A 21,984-nucleotide genomic window follows, 5' to 3' on the forward strand; every position below is an offset into this window, starting at 1 on the left:
AACTCCAGAGGCATCCAGTCATAATAGGTTCCTCACAGTTCTGTGAGTTTTCTACATTCAAGAGCCAGATGACATTCTCACAATGAATACTAGAGAAAAATACCTTCATGCTTCCATAGGAGGAGGGGAAAAAAATTTTGGGAAATGACATATACCATTCTATTCTTCTTACAAAGTTCTGCCATCAGGCTAGGTGTCATGGCTCACGCCTGTAATCCCATCACTCTTTGGAGGTTGAGGCAGGCAGATTGCTTGCCAGGACTTCAAGATCATACCGGGCAACAAAGGAAAACCCCGTCTCTAATAATAATAAAACATATTAGCCAGGCATGGTGGCATGTGCCTGTAGTCCGAGCTATTTGGGAGGCTGAGGTGGGTGAATCACGTGAGCCCAGGAGGTCGAGGCTGCAGTGAGCTGAGATCATGCCCCTGCACTCCAGCCTGGGCAACCAGAGTGAGACCCTGTCTCAAAAACAAAGGAAAATAAATATTATGAACAAATGTGCCCACACATTTAATAAGGTGAAATGGACCAATTCCTTGAAAGACACAACTACCAATATTTACACAAAATAATAATCTAAATAGGCCTATATCTATGAAAGAAATTGAATCAGTAATAACTTTCCAAAAACAAAGTACCAGACCCAGATGGTTCATTCTGATTTCTACCAAAGTTTTAAGGAAGAAATTATATCAATTCTCTACAATCTCAAGACAGAAGCAGAGAAAATACTTCATAACTTATTCTATGAGACCAGCATTACCTTAATACCAACACCAACATCTTTACAAGAAAAGATAACTACAGACTAATAGCAACCATGACCATGAATGCAAAAGTCCTTACCAAATGGCAAATCAAATCCAACAATATATATAAATAACGTATCACAACCATGTGGGATTTGCCCCAGGTATGTCAGCCTAGTTCAAAATTTGAAAATCAATTAATGTAATCTATTTCATTAATAAGTTTTTAAAAATCACATGGTAGTATCAATAGGTGAAAAAAAAAAGTAGTTACAAAATCCAACACTGATTCATGATTTTCAAAAGCCTCTCAGTAAACTAGGAAAAGAAGGGAACTACCTGAACCTGATAAAGAATACCTACAAAACCATACAGCTAACATATTTAATGTTGATAAAATTGAAGACTTCCTGCTGAGATCAGGAACAAGGCAAGAATGTTGCCTCTCACCAGTGCTTTTCAACATCACACTGAAAATCCTAGATAATACATTAAGACAAGAAAATAAAAGGTATACAGATTAGAAAGAAGTTGTCTTGCAGATGACATGTTCACCTAGAAAATACAAAAGAATGACAAAAACAAAACAAAACCACCAAAACTGGATATAAAGTGATTATAACATGGTTGCAGGAAATAAGTTTAATATACAAAAGTTGATCACTTTTCTGCATACCAACAATGTACAAGCAGAATTTGAGATAAAAATACATTATCAGCACCCCCAAAATTAAATATTTATGTATAAATCTAATATAATATGTACAAGGTCTATATGAGGAAAATGTAAAATTCTAATGAAGGATATCAAAGAAATAAAGAGATGTTCCATGTTCATAGATAGGAAGATGCGTTTTGTCAAGATGGCAGTATTTCTAACTCAATCTAGAAATGCAGTGCATTCTATCAAAATTCCCACAAGATTTTGAGGATATTGACAAACTAATTTTAAAGTTTATATCGAGAGGCAAAAGACCAATAATACATCACAGTATATACAGTCTTCTCAGACTGGTTTTTGTCACTTAGTAATAGGCAAAATAATAGTCAACTCAATACTGAAGGAGAAAAACAATGTCAGAGGACTGCCGCTACATGATTGTAAGATTTATTCTAAAGCTCAAGTTATCAAGATAGTGTGGCATTGGTGAAAGTCTAGACAAATATATCAATGGAAAAGAATAAAGAGTCCAGAAACAGACCACTTAATTTTAATCAACTGATCTTTGACAAAGTAGCAAAGGTAATATAATAAAGCAAAGACAGTCTTTAAGAAATGGTACGGGAACAACTGGACAACTCCATGCACATAGGTGAATCTATACACAGTCTTTATAGTTTTTGCAAAATTAATGCAAAATGGGTCATAGACCTAAATGTAAAATGTAAAACTATAAAACTCCTGGAAGATAATACAGAACATATAGATGACCTTGGGTTTGGTGTTGACTTTTTAGATACAATACCAAAAACACTATTCATGAATTAACCAATAACCTAGACTTCATTAAAATTAAAACTATCTGTTCTGCAAATGGCACTGTCAAGTGAATGAAAAAACAAGATACAGACTGAGAAAGTATATTTCTTACTGTCAATCAAGCTACCGTGCTCTGTGGTATTTACTCAAAGGAGTAATTGTCAAAACTTGTAAGCAACTAAGATGTCTTTCACTATGTGAATGGATAAATAAACTGTGATAAACTAGACAATGGAATATTATTAAATGCCGAAAAGAAATGAACTATCAAGACATGGTGGAAAGTTTAAAAGCTTATTACTAAGGGACAAAAAGCAGTCTGAAAAGGCTACATATACTGTATCATTCCAACTATATGACATTCTCGAATAGGCAAAATTATGGAGATAAAAAGATCATTGGTTGCTAAGGGTTAGTGGGGTGGGAGAGATAAATAGATAGGGTACAGAGGACTTTTAAGGCAGTGAAATTACTCTGAATGACACTGTAATGGTGAATGAGTATCATTAGACATGGATCCAAATTCACAGAATACATAACAACAAAGGTGAACTCTAAACTATGAACTTTCAGTGATAATTGTCAATGCAGGTTCACTGATTGCAACAAATGTACCATTCTGGTAAAGGATGTTGATAATGAGGGAGGCTATGCACATATAGGGGCAGCATGTACTTGAGGAAGCTTTGTGCCTTTCATTCAATGTTGCTGTTACCCTAAAATTGCTTTAAAAATAATCTATTTTAAAAATGTTTAAAAATTCCCACAAAGGAAAGCCCATGGGTACAGAATTTCCTCAAACATTTAAAAAAAGTTAAACCAATCCTTTGTAAGCTCTTCCAAAAGATACAGAAGGGAACACTGCCCAATGCATTTTGCGAACTCAGAATTACTGTGACACCAAAACCAAAGACATCACAAGGAAACTAAAGATCAATATACCTTATCAACAGAGATGCAAAAGTCCTCAATGAAAAACTAGCAAACTGACTCTAGCAATATATAAAAAGTAATACACACTGAGACCAAGTGGGATTTATTCCAGAAATATAATGTTAATCTAATGTACAAAAATGAATATAATACACCATATTAACAGAATAAAGGAGAAGAACCCATGATCATTTCATCAGATATAGCCACAGCATTTGAGAAAAGTTCAACACCCTTTCATGATAAAATTATTCAACAAGCTAGCAACAGAAAGGAACTTCTGAACTTGACACAGTCTTTTTTTAAACAAAACCTACAACTAGTATCGTACCTAATGGTGAACAACTAAAAATTTCTTTCTAAAATGAGGAATAAGACAAGGATGTTTGCGGTTGTTAATTGTACCTGACATTTTCTGGAAGTTCTAACTGGGTAATCAGGCAAGGGAAAAAAAAAAAAAAAAAAGGCCACCCAGATTGGAAGTGAAGAAATGAAACTATTTCTACTTGTAGATGACATAATCTTGTATGTAGCAAATCCTGAGGAATCTACCAAAAAAAAGTTAGTGCTAATAAGCTAGTTCAGCAAGTTGGTAGGATATAAGACCAATATATAAAAGTGAAATATATGACTATATATTATTGACAAAAAAATTGATTTTGCTATAGGATAAAAAAAAATACATAGAAAAAAATTTTAACAAAAGAAGTACAGGCCAGGTGTGGTGGCTCATGCCTGTAATCCCAGTACTTTGGGAGGCCAAGGCAGTCAGATCACTTGAGGCTAGGTGTTTGAGACCAGCCTGGCCAACATGGTGAAAGCCTGTCTCCACTAAAAATACAAAAAAATTAGCCAGGCATGGTGGCGCGCACCTGTAGTTTCAGTTACTTGGGAAGCTGAGGCGGGAGAATCACTTAAACCCACATGTGGAGGTTGCAGTGAACTGAGATGGCATCACTGCAATCTGGACTAGGCAGCAGAGGGAGACTCTGTCTTTAAAAAAAAAAAAAAAAAAAAGTGCAGGACTTTGTGCATGTTTCATCCAAAACATTACTGAAAGAAATTTAAGAATAAATGGAAAAATATCCTGTGTTCATAGATTGGAAGCATTAATGTTACGATATCAATACTCTCTAAATTGACCTACAGATTCAACAGAACCCCAGTCAAAGTCCCAGAAGGGGGCCGGATGTGGTGGCTCACGCCTGTAATCCCAGCACTCTGAGAAGCCTAGGCGGGACGATGTCTTTAGCCCAGGAGTTCAAGACCAGCCTGGGTAATAGAGTAAGACTCTAGCTCTATAAAAAAAAAAAAAAAAAAAAAAAAAAAAAAAAAAAAAAAAAAAAAATCCAGAAGGGAAACGACAAACTCATCTTAAAATTCATATGGAAACACAAGAAACATGGTAGGCAAAAGTACAAAGTTGGAAGACTTACCTTTCTTGATTTTAAAATTTACTACAAAACTATAGGAATCAGCACAGTGTGGTACTGGCATAAGAAAAGTCACGCAGATTAAGAGAATTAAGAGTCCAGAAATAAACCCATACATCTTGGTCAATTAATTGAAAAAAAATAGTCTCTTCAACAAACGATGCTGAGAGAACTGGACAGCTACTTGCAAAGGAATGAAGTTGGACTCTTACCTCTCACCATCAAATTAACATTAATTAAAAATCTAAATATAAGATCTAAAGTTATAATACTCTGAGAAGAAAGCATAGGTGTAAATCTTTCAGATCTTGAATGAGGCAATGATTTCTTAAATATGACCCCAAAAGCACAAGCTACCAATTAATAAGAAATTGAGTTTCATCAAAATCAAATTAAAACTTTTGCACTTTAAGGACATTATCAAAGTGAAGAGACAACCTGTGGGATAGGAGAAAATATCTGCAAACCATGCATCTGACAAAGTTCGAGTATCAACATATATCATATTCTTACAACTCTAAAAATAACACAATTAAAAACATATACGTAGACTTTTCTCAAAAAAAAAATACATGGTCAATACACACGTGAAAAGATGCCCAATATCAGCCATTAGGAAAGTGCAAATCAAAATCAAGAGATAAACTTCATACCCACTTGGATGGTTGTAATTAAAAAGACAATAACATTTTCTTGAGGATGTGGAGACACTGGAACCTTCATACATTGTTGGCAGAAATGTACAAGGATGCAGCTACTTTGGAAAATAGTTGGGCAGTTCTTCAAAAAGTTAAACATAGAGTTACCATATTACTGACAATGTCACTCCTAGGCGATATATCCCAAGATAACTGAAAATACATTCACACAAAACGTGTACACTGATGTTCATTGCAGCATAATTTATAATAGCCAAAAAGTGGAAATGATCCAAATGGCAATTAACTAATAAATGGATGAAGAAAATGTGGCTGGGCACAGTGGCTCATGCCTGTAAGTCAGAGCACTTTGGGAGGCTAAGGTAGAAGGATCACTTGAGGCTGAGTTTGAGAGCAGCCTGTCCAACATGGTGAAACCCTGTCTCTACTAAAAATACAAAAATTAGCTGGGTGTGGTGGTGCACACCTGTAATACCAACAACTTGGGGGCTAAGGCATGAGAATCGCTTGAACCTGGGAGATGGAGGTTGCAGTGAGCTAAGGTTGCACCACTGCACTCCAGCCTGGGTGACAAAGTGAGACTGTCTCAAAAAATGTGGTGTGAATAGATATATGGTCCAAAAAAGGTACTTTTTTTTTTTTTTTAAATAAAATGAATGAGACTTGAAAACATTAAGGTACATGAAAGAAGCCAGACAGAAAGGCCAAATATATGATTTCACTAATACAAAATGCCCAGAATAGGCAAATCCAAAGAAACTGAATGTTTATTGGTGGTTGCCACTTAGAGGAAGGATGAAGGGGAGAAGGGGAAGTGACTGCCTAATAAATACAGGGTTTCCTTATGTGAATGATGGAAACGTTCTGAAACTAGGTAGAGGTGACATTTGCACAGTTTTGTGAATGTACTGAAACAACTGAATTGTATACTTTAAAAGGGTGAATTTTATGGTATGTGAATTATATCTCAATCAGAAAAAAACATTGGAGAATAACAAAGGTGATTTTCTACATAAAGTGGCTACTAAAAGTTATTTTTGTTTCGATAGGGGTCTTTCAAATATTGTTAGAATTAGCACATAACAGTCATTTTAATATGACTTGAAATTGGGCTCATGTTAAACAATATAAAGGGCAAATATTAAAATGTCATCTATATAACAGATTTCTGCAAGAATTCTTAATCTTTGATTTACTATTTGGACTTCTAATTGTAAAATATTTTTAAAGTAAAATTAGGTCAGTTATTCAAATGTATACAGCATAGAAAAACTAGCAAAATAATTTATATAACCAAATTTACACAACATCAAGAGAGAGAAAACTGTCAACTTGAAAACAAAATAATGGAAACAGGCAATGATTATCAATTGATGTGAAACTATCAGGTGAAAGTTTGACGAGGAACATAATGATTGATCAAGCTGACAATTAAACATGCTAAACACTATTAACATCACTAAAATGGGAACCAAGCAGACATTATGTGTCTCCTGATGTATATAAATAAGATGATTTTAGCACTACTTATGAAGCGTTTTTGCCAATGTATACTATACACGCACACATACTTATATTACTTAAAAATCAGCTGGGTGTGGTAGCTCATGCCTGTAATCCCAGCACTTTGGGAGGCCAAGGTGGGCAGATCACTTGAGGCCAGGAGTTTGAGACCAGCCTGGCCAACACAGCGAAACCCAGTCTCTATGAAAAGTACAAAAATTAGCTGCACGAGGTGGCGCATGCTTGTAGTCCCAGCTACTCAGGAGGCTGAGGCACAAGAATAGCTTGAACCTGGAGGTGGAGGTTGCAGTGAGCTGAGATTGGGCTACTGCACTCCAGCCTAAGCGACAAAGCGAGAGCCTGTCTCAAAAAAAAAAAAAAAAAAAAAAAAAAAAGAAAAGAAAGGAAAAGAAAAAGAACCAGTCAAACTACCAGTCCACAGAAGATACTGGGGAGAAAGGAATAGGTTAAACAAAAGAACCAAGATGAAATCGGCCAAATCCAAAATGTGGGGAATTTTACAGAGAAAAATCACAGTTTCTTTAAAAAAAAAAAATTCATAAAAAAAGGGGAAGGGCTATTACAAATAAAAAGAGGCTTGTGAATGATATAATTTATCTTCTAAATGGAGACAAGTTTACGACAGGAAGTTTTATTTAATAGTTATCCCAGACAATGGACAGGAACTGGGATCACACTACTCAGAAGTGTCAATCATGTGCAAGGGCTCTTTCTCAACATCATTTTTGTTTATGTGGGTGTTTTTTGAAATAGAATCTAATCAGATAATTTGAACAAAGACAGTCTAAATATTAAATGATAAAGTTTTTACCTGTTAGAAATATATCCTGAAGTGTTAACAGGTAAGATGATATGTTACCTGTCTTCTGCTTTCAAACACTAGTGGGAGGGGATATGGGAAAAATATATGAAAAAATATTGATAAAATGTTGATAAATATTGATGCTGTGTGATGGGTCCATGGAATTCATTATATTGCACTTTTCCTTTTACGTTTGACAATTTTTATAATACAAAGTTCCTTGAAATGTTTAACATCACCCACCACGGCAGAAGGCATTTCTGGCTTTGATTTCCTTATGATGACAGATACACTCCCACAATTCTTACTTGCCAAAAAATTACTGGTTAGACTTAGTCATAAAATAGAAATCTCAAAGGGAAATCTTTAAAGAAGAAACAGCTGGTTTGGCTCAAAGAAAATGTAAAAATCAGTTTTTACTTTCCCACTGATAGATGCACTCAGAGTTCTTTTCTGAACTCACAGTGGGTGGTTTGGAGCATGTGGACACAGGGATTTGTAAGAACTCAGTGATGAGGTTCACATAGCTTTGAACATAAAACTGAGTCCGCAGGCCCAGTTTGAGATTATTCTCTGTCCTTGGCAAAAAGTTGTAATTTTCACTTCTGCCAGCCATAAAATAAAATCTATTTATGGGGTAGAAGAAACTTCAAAAGTTATTTCTGAGTAAACTCTGTATTGACATTGGATACATGTCTATTTTAATCATGTATTTAAGTATTAAAATTTTTTATTTTGGAGAACTGCTCTAAGTATGCATAAGCATAGTTTAAGCATTATCTAAATGACTATTCATCTTTACCTTGAAACTAGACAAAAAGCAAAAGTGTACAGCTGTGCTTTTACATTGTCTTCATATTTGAAGCATGTCTTTTAATAGTTTTGTACGTGCCTGACATTTAGAGCAGTTAAACTAACAAACTACAAGCTTTCTGAGACTCTGGTCCAACCATATTTCATGGTTTTCAAATGCAAAATAATAAAAGTTCTTCATGTAATTTTTTTATATGACAGATTCCATTTCAGGCATTGGCATTTACAAGAATTATGGAAAAGCTGGCCGGGCGTGGTGGCCTACACCTGTAATTCCAGCACTTTGGGAGGCCAACGCACATGGATTACCTGAAGCCAGGAGTTCGAGATCAATCTGGCCAACATGGCGAAACCCTGTCTCTACTAAAAATACAAAAATGAGCTGGGAATGGTGGTGGGTGCCTGTAATCCTAGCTACTCGGGAGGCTGGGGCATGAGAATCTCCGGAACCTGGGAGGCAGAGGTTGCAGTGAGCCGAGAAAAATATTAGAGATCTATGCTAATGAAAATTAAATTCATTACAATGAATGAAATATAGTTTTCAGGAAACTTCAATAAATTCAAACGTATTGCAATAGGACTATTCTTGAAAAGAAATTTTAAAACTATCATTTTCACAAGAGGTTCTTCAGTGATTTAAAATTTCAAACCATCAAGTCTAAGAGATATTATGCTTTAAAGACAATGCAGTATTACTGAGTTCCTGAGAGAAATGCTATTACCAGTATGAGCCCAAGTTGCCTTAATTTTTATTTGTTTTTCTAATTAAAGGCACCTAACTACATTTTCTAAAATTTTTCTTCAGAAAGAGCAAGAGGAATCAGGGTAGATTAAAAAAATATTTTAGGCTGGGCATGGTGGCTCATGCCTGTAATCCCAGCACTCTGGGAGGCCAAGGCATGTGGATCACCTGAGGTCAGGAGTTCCAGACCAGCCTGACCAACATGGAGAAACCGTGTCTCTACTAAAAATACAAAATTAGCTGGGCATCGTAGCGCATGCCTGTAATCCCAGCTACTCGTGAGGCTAAGGCAGAATTGCTTGAACCTGGGAGGTGGAGGTTGCAGTGAGCCCGGATAGCGCCATTGCACTCCAGCCTGGGTGACAAAGCGAAACTCCGTCTTAAAAAAGAAAAAAAAAATTTATGCTTAAAGTAGTCCATCGTAAGTTTATAAGTTACATGTTATGAATCAGCAATTTCTACTTTCCAATTCATCATTTGTAAAAGTGGTCAGGTATACACCATAAATTTTTGGATAATTATCATAGAAAGTCAAGTCACACTTTCATATAGAAAGAGTAACTTTTCTAAAGAGATTATTTATAGTTGATTTGTCTCCCCACAACCCTGAGAGAGAAACTGTGTTAAGATAAATTTAGTAAAACCATGCTAGTTAGAGTTTTAAACAGCAAAGGGCAAATTTGGCTAGTTGTTGCAATGAGCAATATGAGCATTTCTTATAAGTTCAGCAAATGATTCTATAGTTTGGTGGATGCAGAGAAAACAAGACTAAAGGAAATAGTGCAAAATTAAAATTATTTTAAAACCAATTGTGAGCAAAATAACTTGTAAGATTTCTGTGTAGCACCATGAACATTCATATATTCTTTTAGTGTTATACAGGATTATCAACACAGTAGAGGAATATTAAAAATCAAACTTTTTCCAAGTGAAGGTTTAGACTTCGAGCAAAGTGGACGGTGTTGAAAACAAAACAGTAGCAACTGGATGCACTAAATATATTTAAGCGCATACTCTTGCAGTTCTATTCTAAATTCTTATATTCCTGGAAAATAATCTATATCCATACCCAGTAATTTCCTGATGATTTAGCAGCAGTAAAAGTGGAAGCAGTTTTGATTACTATTGTGGAAACAATGAATAGTTTGAATGAAAGTAAAAATCCGTTCTATTTCTACAGAACTTCTAAGGCACTGTATTCTGTTTTTGCTACATACATATGGAAGGTATTTGACCTGCGAATCCCAAAGTTTCTTATTAGACTTACTTTCTGTTTCAGATACTGCAACATGGAAGTGGAGTCAATACATACTAATATAGTGGCCAGGCACACAGGAGCTGTCACTTGTAGCATGTGAGCACATAAATAATTTCAAGCTTATGGTATAACTGAGGCCATGTGGGTACAGACACTCTGCTCCTAATTAGTGGCTAAACTGTCTGTACAATTCAGGTAATGAAATCATCTCAAGTTATTCACATTAGCAAATACAACTTCTTATCCCATGACTGCCAAACAGGCATTTTGATCCTCATTTTATAAATGTAAAAGTGCGTGTTGAACTCTTCCTTCCAACCAAAGACTGGGCTTTCCTATCAGTGGCCGCAAAGAGGGTAGAGGCCTTGGGCTTCACTTACTCTTCATTCAAGGCACACCGGCGATTGGTGAGCGTGCCGTATTTCCTCAGCGTCTCGGTAAGCTCCGAGTAGAGTTTGTCAGCCAGAGACAGAGGGATTCCTTCCCACACCAGGATGAGAATCACAATCACTGCAGCCTCACAGGTGTGGCCAGCTCGCTCCCGCACCAAACACAGTAGCTTCTCTTCACTGCTGCTTCTGCGAACCACCTGTGCAGATCACCATTCCATCCCAAACACCCCCCACCCCAACCAAAACAAAACAAGGGTCACTTGCAGCAGATAAGGGCACTTATGTATGTATATTTTTTCATGTCTAGGTCACAATTAGGGCAACAGTTATCACCATGTGCAATTTGCCTTTTGCTGCCCATCTATAAAAAGTGGGCTTTGACCCTGGTATCAGAACAAGGAGAGATGCAAAACTATTCCTTAATGTTTAGCAACTGTAACAATGTTTATAGTTATACTATACCCAGTACAGTGGGGACAATTAAATGCTACCTGCATTAAAACCAGAGCCAGATGAAAGATATGTAAGTCTTAGTTCAAGGTTTTCACAAATGACAATGTAAAGATTAATTGAAGGTGTTTAAAAGATTAAGGACCACTTCACATTCTAAGAAGGATTATACATTTAGCAGGCACTAGAATGGACCTCCTCCTCATCACTAAATTCTTTCAATTAAATACAGTTTGTTGATTTTAGAATTAATCTGCCTCTTCTTAAGAGATAACGCATGATAAAAAATACAGGTAATATTCTTTTTAATTGGCATGGGTCTTTGATCTGGGTAACCCAATTCTCAGGGTTAGATTTACAAATCAAAATGCCCAAGATTTAAGACCAAAGGCTTTATTAAGTCACACTTACCCACTTAGCAATAGGACATCCCTGAGAACTTTTGCCTTCTTTACCAGTATAGATGACTCTTTCAATCCTAATAGCTTTACCCTTCTGTCCAAACCTTAAAGAAACCCACAGAAACACACACACATACAATTAGCAAATAAATTCAAGAGGCAATCAAAATATTTGAACATTTGAGCATAACTTTATTCTATGACCACATCCTGAGAAATGAACGGTTTATTATTTTTTTTAAAACAGGTCGCCAAGCAAACTGGATAATAGTTTTTAAGCCTTGTTTTACCTCAGTATCAAAATATACTGATAATTGTAATGAACTGTTTTGTAAATTACATGTGGGTGAAAATAATGGGAAAATTCATTTCTATATAAAATTTCACAAAGCACAAAATTCAAGTTAGTTTGCCAAGTTCAGTCTTCTAAAACATAGACTATTTTTTCCCTTACTAAATTTAGCTATTTTAAAACATGGGGAGTCATAACAGATTTTAGTTAGAACTGTTCCTCCAAGAATGTCTCACAATTTAGAAAAGGAGGCTGGCAAATAATTAGTATCCAGCCATATTGAAAATATAGAATAGTCCTGGAAATAGACTATATCTTCCCTTATGACCAAAGCACCATCTACTGCTTGTTTAAAAAACAAAACAAAAGAAAAACGAAAAAAAAAAAGGCACTTAGGGAAATTCACTATTTCTGCCAGGCCACTAGATGATTATTTAGTGAACTTCTACATGCTAATTTAGAAATGAATAATCTGGAAATGGAGCAAGAATGATACTGAATATGTCCTTGCTGCCCCGATGTATCCTAAGTACTTTAATAATAATACTGCCTACCTCTTAATGAAAAGGCACCCTAGAAGAAGAACAGCTCAGAGCTGTATAAATTTATATGAAAGGCCCTCTCTGCATTATCTCGCTCATAAGAGTCTTCTACATGCAGGAGTAAAGGCAAGTACTTGTATACCTGTGATTGATAGTGGAAAAAAAAAAAAAAAAGGCAGCTGTAAATAGTATGTTTCTCTTTCTATTCAACATATCACACTTGCTCTCTTTTTATGGTAAAAGAAAACTTAGAGATAAGTACTCATTTGCAACACTAGGTGAATTTAATTCAGTGGTTCCTTTCTTACACCACACTTTACCATTCTTTCCGCTTTGACACTTTATTATCAGGTGGGAAAGCCAGAGTGGGACCTCTCGTTGGAGCCTGTGCCAGTACCTTGTGGCTGGCAGCCTTGCTGGCCGATTCCTGTTCATGCCTGGGTTTTCTGGCATCCATCGCAAAGTGGGCAGCCTGTGCCAGCTAGCAGACTATTAGTCCTGTCAAATATTGTGACTCTCTGGTGAATAGCACAGTGTGTAGTGTTGGCAACCCTAGAATAGCTAAGCCTACTAATAATTACTCAATTTGCAATTGTTTACTGCTTTGTGTGTGAAGGCTGGAAAAATTCTGACATATACAAAAGGATAAACGTTAATCTGCCCTGTGCCTTTGCGTTAATTACCTTTCTTCCATGATTTCTCTAATAGCTGCCACATTAGGACCTGCTCCTAGATGGGTATAAAAAGGACCTTCATCTTTTTCAATAATTTGCTCTGTTGAGATAATAGAAGATTATTATTTTAGACCTCAATTATACTAAATATAAAGGCTACATCCACAAAGCTTAACCCCCAACTACACATTAAGGGCTCTAAAAGTGACTTTAAAAATTTTTTTTCTTTAAAATGAGTAAATTGATGGACTGATCTATTAGAAAATGTGCCACATAATTAAGTATATGTACATGCTGGTTGTTGGATAAAAATATATTACATTTCAGATATGGGATAAAAAATTATTTTGAACCAAATAAATGAAACTAAACAAAGAATACAGTGAGGGAATTAGAATGTATTATATGTAGTATCAATTACAATCCAATTTTTTGAGCTGAAAAAAAAAAACATTTAAAGCTAACTGGAAGCCTACCTGTTACTTGGATTTTAAAATATTAAAAATAAAATTTCCTGCTCTATCCCACCCTCAGAATATTGCTTGGTTTACTGTCAAAGATACCCCTTTTTCCCCTTACTTCCCCACAACATTTAATTACTGTTTTGCAAATAAGAATAGTCAATCCAGACCCATATTAGTATGTACTTTACAACAATTTATGATGAGATAAAATCCTGGAGAGTCAGGCAAAAGGAAGGGGCTGTTGCAAAACAACAAAGATGGAAAGGTGGGAAGATAGGGTTGGGTGATAAGAGAAGAGTGAAGACGATTACAACTTACCAAATATTATCTATGAGATGTGTGGTGTTTTAGCCCAGTGAGGCAATTTAATAACCACACGCAAAGAGGGACAGTAGGAGTCCTCCCTCCATCCTCCTACACAGTGTGGGGTATCTCATTGCAAGAGGGAAAACATGGCACGGGTAGGCCATTAGCCACACTAATTTAACATTTGTGTTTTCAAATGTCTTTTACTAAATCTATGCTGCGTAGCTGTAATTAAGATCTTCATCTCTACCCATGTATATATCTACATCCATCAGCAAAAATATTTCACTATTCCTACAGACCTATTATATATCCTGAATTTTAACAAAAAGCTTTTTTAAAAAAAATACAGGCATACCTCGTTTTACTGTGCTTTGCTCTTTTGTGCGTTGCAGTTACTGTGACTTTTACAAATTGAAGGTTTGTGGCAATCCCAACATGTTAACTATGTCTATCAGTGTCACGTTTTCAACAGCATGTGCTCACTTCATGTCTCTGTATCACATTTTGGTAATTCTCACAGTATTTTAAACTTTATTATTATATATGTTATGGTGATGTGTGATCAGTGATCTTCGATGTTACTATTCTAATTTTTGGGGGGTGCCACAAACCGTACCCATAATCTGATAAATGTGTGCATTCTGCCTGCTCTATCAACTGGCCATTCCCCTGGCTCTCTCCTTCTCCCTGGGCCTCTCTATTCCCTAAAACACAACAATAGTGAAATTAGGCCAATTAATAACCCTACAGTGGCCTCTAAGTGTTCCAGTGAAAGGAAGAGTTATATGTCTGTCACTTTAAATCAAAAGCTGGATATGATTGAGCTAGTGAGGAAGGCATGTCAAAAGCCAAGACAGGCGGAAAGCTAGGCCTTGCATGCCAGTTAGCCAAGTTGTGAATGTAAAGGAAACGTTCTTGAAGGAAATTACCCCAGTGAACACATGAAAGGTAGGAAAGCAAAACAGCTTTACTGCTGATATGGAGAGCGCTGTAGTGGTCTGGATAGAAGATCACGCTAGCCACAACCTTCCTTAAGTCAAAGCAAGGCCCTGACTCCTTTCGGTTCTATGAAGAGAATGAGGAAGCTGCAGAAGAAAAGTTGGAAGCTAGCAGAAGTTGGTTTATGAAGTTTAAGAAAAGCAGCTATCTCTATAACATAAAAGGACACAGTGAGGCAGCAAGTGCTGAAGTAGAAGCTGCAGCAAGTTATGCAGAAGATCTGTCTAAGATCACTGATGAAGGTGGCTCTACCAAACAGCCTACTATTGAAAGAAGATGCCATCTAAGACATTCATAGATAGAAGTCAATGCCTTGCTTCAAAGGACAGGCTGACTCTCTTGTTACAGGCTAATACAGCTGATGATTTTAAGTTGAAGCCCATACTCATTTACCATTCTCAAAATTCCAAGGCCCTTTAGAATTATGCTAAGTCTACTCTGCTTATGTAAAGTAATGGAACAAAGAAGTCTGGACGATAACACATCTGTTTACAACATAGTTTACTGAATATTTTAAGTCCAGTGTTGAGACTTACTGCTAAAAAAACAAAAACAAAAACCTCCTTTCAAAATATTACTGCTCAAGGCACCTAGTCACCCAAGAGCTCTGATGGAGATGCACAAGGAGATCAATGCTGTTTTCATGCCTGTTAATACAACATTCTTTCTGCAGCCTATGGATTAAGGAGTATTTTTGACTTTCAAGTCTTATCATTTAAGAAATATATTGTTAGTCTACAGCTGTCAAGATGGTCTTCTGATGGACTGGGGCAAAGTACATTGAAAGCCTTCTGGAAAGGTATCACCATTTTAGAAGTTATTAAGAACATTCATAATTCATGGGAGGGGGTCAATATATCTACATTAACAGGAGTTTAGAAGTTGATTCCAACCCTCATGGATTACTTTGAGGAGTTCAAGACTTCAATGGAGGCGGTCACTGCAGATGAGGGAGATGTAGCAAGAGAACCAGAATTAGAAGTAGAGCCTGAAGATGTGGCTGAGTTACTGCAATGTCATGAAAAAACTTGAAAGGATAAGAAGTTGCTACTTATGGGTGAACAAAGAATGTCTGAGATGGAATATAGTGCCAGTGAAGATGCTGTAAACTCTTCTGAAATGACCACAAAGGATTTAGAATATTATAAAAACTTAGTTGATAAAGCAGCAGCATAGTTTGAGAGGACTGAGTCCAATTTTCAAAGAAATTCTGCTGCAGGCAAAATGCTATCAAACAGCACTGCATGCTACAGAGAAATCTTTTGTGAATGGAAAACTCAATTGATATGGCATTTCATTGTTGTCTTATTTTAAGAAATTGCCACACACACAGCTGTCCCAGCAACCTTCAGCAACTACCACCATGATCAGTCCACAACGATCAATATTGAAGCAAGACCCTCCACCAGCAAAAAGATTAGCACTCACTAAAGGCCCAGATGATTGTTGGCATTTTTTAACAATAAATTATTTTTTAAATTAAAGTATATATTTTTTAGACACAATGCTATTGCACACTTAGTATATTACAGTGTAGTATATAAATAATTTTTATATACAGTGAGAAACCAAAGAGTCCTTACAACTTGCTTTATTGTAATATTCACTTTATTGTGGTATGGAGCCAAACCCACAATATCTCTGAGGTATGCCTGTATCATATTTTTTAATCAAAAAGTTGAAATTTTAGAGAAACTGGAATCAAAATGAATATAAATCACAACATTCCAAATGTATAAACGGAGAAAAGGCAACTTTAGGAGCACTAAGAGTGTCAGCATTATAATTTCCTCCAACTCAGGAAGACTGAAGATAGTAATTTCCCTATTAACCAGAAATCTTGTGAAACTAATATATTTTACCTTGAATTAAAAAATACTTAAAATTCCCACATTAGACTGCATATGGTATTTTTTCATTTTAATAGATTATTTTTTCTGCCTAGCTGTCTCTCCAGGAGATAATATACAAAGAGCTAAATAGATGAACTGATCTAAAACAGATACATCCAAATTTTAGAGGGTCTGAATAGAAGGAAAAATAAACATGCACGATTATTTAATTCTTTTGGAAAAACTGCATGTAAGTGAAATTCTCTTTCACAAGACACAAGCATCAGTAACTTGACAAAAAATGTAAGCTTCGGATTTTTATGAGCCTTTACAAATTGCTGCCAGATTCAAGATTTAAAAAAAGAAGGAAAATCCCATATCTGAAGATAAATTTGCTAATTCTGGATAAACACCATGTGTCTCAGTACATTTCTGGCACTTACCTACACATCTGCATGACGGGAAATCATACTGAGTCTTGACAGGTGTATCCAATAAATTTTTTATAGGAGTATCTAGTAATTTGGAAGGTGACTCTATAAAATTATTGAGAACAGAACCAGCTGTTCTTTTGGTTGGTGTCTTTTCTGAAGAAGTTGCTTGCTGCTCTAAAGCTGGGGTGTGGCTATCAAGTTCTGCAGCAGTGGTTTGTCTAGTCAAAACTGTGACTGGCCCTGACATTTCAACTTTTACTTGCTTCTGTGATTTGAGAGTAAGAGCCTTATGGTCAAATAATGACTTGGCCTGAAACTGCTTCAGATGCTGCTCCATGGTCTCAATGATGCTCTTTTGCTGCACATTATCACAGCTTGGAGGTGGATTCTCTTGCTTAGTTACCTTTTTCCATGTTTTGTTTTCTGGTGGTGCTGTGTGCATACAGGCATGTGGCTTGGATCCAGGTTCCACCTTAATTGGCCTGTGCATCTGACTATGGCAAGACTCACTTTGGGGTTGCTGTGTTTGCTGCTGTTCTTGCTTGTGTAAGAGATGCCACCTTAGAGCAGCATGCTTTTGAATGTCCTTCTGGGGAGGGGTCTGAGTGTGACTTCCTCCCTGGTCAGGCACAGGAAAAACATTTGCTTGGTTATGTATCAAGTACCTTTGCTGAGCAAGTTGCGCAGCTTGTTGACCAGACATATCTTGGTTTCTACTTTTATATCCCTGTAGAACTGAAGCTTGTTGTGACTTCTGCTCCTGTTCTTGAAAGCACCTGTGAAGAAGATCTTGCTTTGGGATCACATTATTTGGAAAATATTGCATGTGATGCAAATTTTGGGTCTTGTTTCCTGCAAAAAGTTCAGGATGTATAGTCTGTTCTTTATTCTCTGAAACTAAGTGTGTATTGTTTGAACAAGAAACCTGTATTTTGCATGCACTTGATTTTACGGTCTGACTATAAGGGGAATTTCTACTATTCATATTCTGTACTTCCTCCAGTCTCATTTGGACATTATGGGTCTGGAACTCACTTGATTTTGAATACTGATTTTCACCATGAAAACATTCTTCCACTTTAATCTGGCCAAAGAATGATCCTTCTCTTTGCTGATCATTGTTGCTTTGGGGGTGAGGAAAAGTCTGGAGTATTTCTTCTTTATTCTTCATTTGTAATTTTTGCTGCTGTTGCTGGTTTTGAGGGAGATGTGAATTCTGGGATGGTTGTGTTTGTGCTGCCTGTTTATGAGGCTTATGTTGCAAAAGGTGTGAGTTTGAAAATGGCTCAGTCTCTGAAGCCTGTTGATTCAAGTGCTGTTTCAACACTGGGGACATAAGTTTTTCAGTTTGGGAATCTGCTCTTTGTTGAAAATGAAATCTAGTGCCACACAGGGACTGCACATAAGCTTTGGGTAAATGGTTTGTTTTGGAGAAGTGCACCTGGTGTGAGGGTTTTTGGAACTGGAGATGTTGGTCCACTGCACCTTGGGACTGCCCTTGATTCATTTCAGCTTGGTACATTTGTGACTTGTGCTCCAGCTGTGTTGTTTTCTGGGTGTAAGCTTGCCTTGGGAACCCCCCAGGCATGTTGGAATTTCCAGTGTATTGTTTGGAGGTCATTTGATTGGAGAGATTGGATTGATACTGAAGAACTGATGGCAGTGATGCCTCATTACGTTTTAGATGGGATTCTGCTTGGTGAAAATGAGGGGCCTTCAATTCAATCCATCCTGGTTTCAGATAGTGCTGTGTTGGGGGCACAAGATCTCGTGTTTGTTCCTTGTCTCGACCCTTCAGAATCTCTTGCTCTTTGTTTCTCATCAACTGCTGGCAGTTGTCCTGTAGTTGTCCAATGCTACCAAAAATTGGTGTGTTATGCTTGAGGTGTTCTGACATTGGTCTTGTTTTCTCAGAACACAATGGAACAGTCATTGTCCCTGCAGTCTGTATGTCATTCCTGTTCACACAATTATTCTGAGGCCTTTCAGAAAGCATCGGAGAAGGGCTGCATACATGTGTAGATGGATTAGGACTCTGGGAAGGTGGTGCCTCAGGTTTACCCTCTGTTTTCACTTCCCTTAAAAGTGTTGTGTTACTTTGGTTGGGGTAGTGGTGGTGTTCTTCTAAAACTCCACCATTCAGAGTGCTTTTTCCTTTTGAAGGAAGCTGAGGAACCTGTGAAAGAGGAGGAGGGGGAGAAAGAAGCAGTTGTGATGGTGGTGGTGGTGGTGTGGTAGTGGCAGAAAAGGAATCTTTAGTGAACACTGAGCTTTGCTTGAAGTAAGCACCATTCATTTCATTTTGCTTTAAATACCGTTCAGAGCTGCCACCAGGAGCTTGCAAATTGCTGCTGGAACCTGAACAGAATTCTTCACCAGATGCTAGCTTTGTGGTTCCTTGGATGTTATTTTCTGCAGGAGATGGGCATATCTCAAAAACTGATTTTTGTTGTTGTAGTTGTTCTGGTTTCTGAAAGGGACAGGTATCGAGCATTGCAGCTGGTTTACTGGCATTATCAGCATCATCAGCATCACAGGCCTCAGTCACCACTGCAGCTGGCTTTGGAGGCAGCTCAGAGTTAGAGGTCTGTGCGGAATTGATCTGCCCTGAGGTATGCGATGGGTGAGTGATCTCACAGGACAACTCATTAGTAGCCTGACTGTTAATGGCATTTATGTGAGATGTGGTTTTCTGCACCGCAATGGAAACACAATCTGGATAATATTGAGACAGTGTTTTTTCCAGGAGTTCACCATGTGTGTGTTCCATGGAAGAGGCAGAAACTGTAGCACCATTAGGCATTAGCACTGCCTTGTTTTTAAGTAATACAATGTTCTTGTCACGGTAATTAGCACTTTTCCCCTCCTGCTCATTCAGAATCTGAAGTTCTGGATTTTCAGGCCCACTGCAGTTATGTGTTGAAAAACTGGTGAAATCTTTAACCGCATTTTCTTGGGCTACAGAGCTCACAGATTCTTTCTTATCACTCAAATCGGAGACATTTGGTTGACTGCTTTCACCTGGATTTCTTTCTTGGCTTACCCCGAAGTTACATCTTTCTCCATTAGCCTTTTGGTCTTGTTTCAATTTCTTGATCTGAAGGAGCCCAGAGAGAGAAGGTTCACTAACTGTGCGTTTTATTCCTCCATTTTGCAAACACTTGGAATACCCTCTACTTTCTTGTATAAAGTCAGGACTCACACGACTATTCTGGCTTCCCTTCATATGGGGTATTCCATAATAACTTTTGAAAGACTGCCACTTGGTGTCTCCATTTACTTCTGGATGAGCTCTCTCAGGCACTGGGCTTCCATTCTGGAGCTTTGTAGCCAGAGGTTCTGTCTGGCAAATGGGAGGTGATGGTATCAGGAATGGACTTAGTCTGTTGCCCTCAACATGGTTGGTTCTATCCTGTTCCATCAGGCTTGCTTCGGGGCCATCCACAAGGCTGCCCTCTAGTTGAATTCTAAAGAGCATGGAAACAAAAATTAAAATGTGTTTATATAAATATATATATATAATATAAAAAATACTAATATATCTTAAGGAATAATTGTGCATAAATATTAGAATACCTAGACATAGCAAACTGATATTTATTTTCATGTTTCATAGTGACAACTGACAGCTACTCAGGAAATAACCATTCTTGTCTACCCAGCAACTCTCAAATATTTATGGTCATGGAGAACAAGGGTGATCAAAATTACCAGCTAATGTGGGAAGTTCATAGTCTTAGTTGTTAGCATCAATTTCATTCCCAAATAATTTTTTGCCAAAATGCTAAAAATAATTGAAAAATACCAACTTTTCTTTTCTCTAGCACTTCATTTATCTAATCACTTGCTAAGTTCTATCAACTCTACTTCCTATATATTCCTTTAATCATCTTGACTGCTACTTCATAGCTCAGATCTTCTCTTTATCACTGTGCCATCTGATCTACTGCAGTTTTTTTTTTTTTTTTTTTTTTTTTTGAGACGGAGTCTTACTCTGCCACACAGGCTGAAGTGCAGTGGCATGATCTTGGCTCACTGCAACCTCCGCCTCCCAGGTTCAAGCGATTCTCCTGCCTCAGCCTCCCAAGTAGCTGAGATTACAGGTGCTTGCCACCATGCCCAGCTAATTTTTGTATTTTTAGTAGAGACGGGGTTTCACCATGTTGGCTAGGCTGGTCTTGAACTCCTGACCTCAGGTGATCTGCCCGCCTTGGTCTCCCAAAGTGCTTGGATTACAGGCGTGAGCCACTGCACCCCACCTGCAGTAGCTTTTTAAAAGGGTTCTCCTCCCCTAGCCCCGTCTGCCCTTCCCCTCCAGCCCTTGAAGGTTCCCTTTAATTTGTTATCAGAAGGAATGTTCTAAAATGCAAATCTGATGTCATATTCTCTTTAACACACTGGCTTCAACTTGCCTGCATGGTTCTCAAACTATTTCATCCAAATACACCTAACAGATAAGGCACACTCCCTTCAGTGTTATCAATATTCCAGGTGACAGAATAGGGGTGATGAAAAGTGTAGTTTATGAAAAACCCTTTCTAGGTGATTCTATGTTTTCCTCTACAGGGGCTAGCTGCCCAAATCTTTTGAGAATTTCGGTTTAATTTAAATGTTTTCTTCCCCCCGCATACAGGCTGTTTTTTCTGTCTTCCTACTCTCTCTTACAGTTTATACTCCAACAATAACAACGGCTTATAAATATCCAAACATAGTAAGCTGTTTCAGAGTTTCATGCCTTTGGTTTTCTGTCTGCCTAGAATGCCTTCTTAATCCCCTTATTTGCCCAAGGACTCTATAT

At 37.3% G+C, this 21,984-nt stretch overlaps 1 protein-coding gene across 3 annotated transcripts in view; it reads right to left on the reverse strand.

The window, feature by feature from the left end:
• The window catches only part of LOC105486308 (tet methylcytosine dioxygenase 2), a 131,515-nt gene that overhangs the window by 25,023 nt on the left and 84,508 nt on the right, over positions 1 to 21,984 (reverse strand). For all 3 annotated transcript variants that reach the window (XM_011749142.3, XM_011749143.3, XM_011749145.3), the window contains 4 exons: positions 17,196 to 20,653; positions 13,158 to 13,248; positions 11,651 to 11,744; positions 10,778 to 10,986 (listed from right to left, as the gene is read on the reverse strand). In XM_011749142.3, the coding sequence (XP_011747444.2) occupies positions 10,778 to 10,986; positions 11,651 to 11,744; positions 13,158 to 13,248; positions 17,196 to 20,607 (3,806 nt within the window). In that variant the 5' untranslated portion in view covers positions 20,608 to 20,653. The remainder of the gene's footprint in view (positions 1 to 10,777; positions 10,987 to 11,650; positions 11,745 to 13,157; positions 13,249 to 17,195; positions 20,654 to 21,984) is intronic.

This window comes from Macaca nemestrina, chromosome 3, assembly GCF_043159975.1.
Source record: "Macaca nemestrina isolate mMacNem1 chromosome 3, mMacNem.hap1, whole genome shotgun sequence".
NCBI classification, from domain to species: Eukaryota; Metazoa; Chordata; class Mammalia; order Primates; family Cercopithecidae; genus Macaca; species Macaca nemestrina.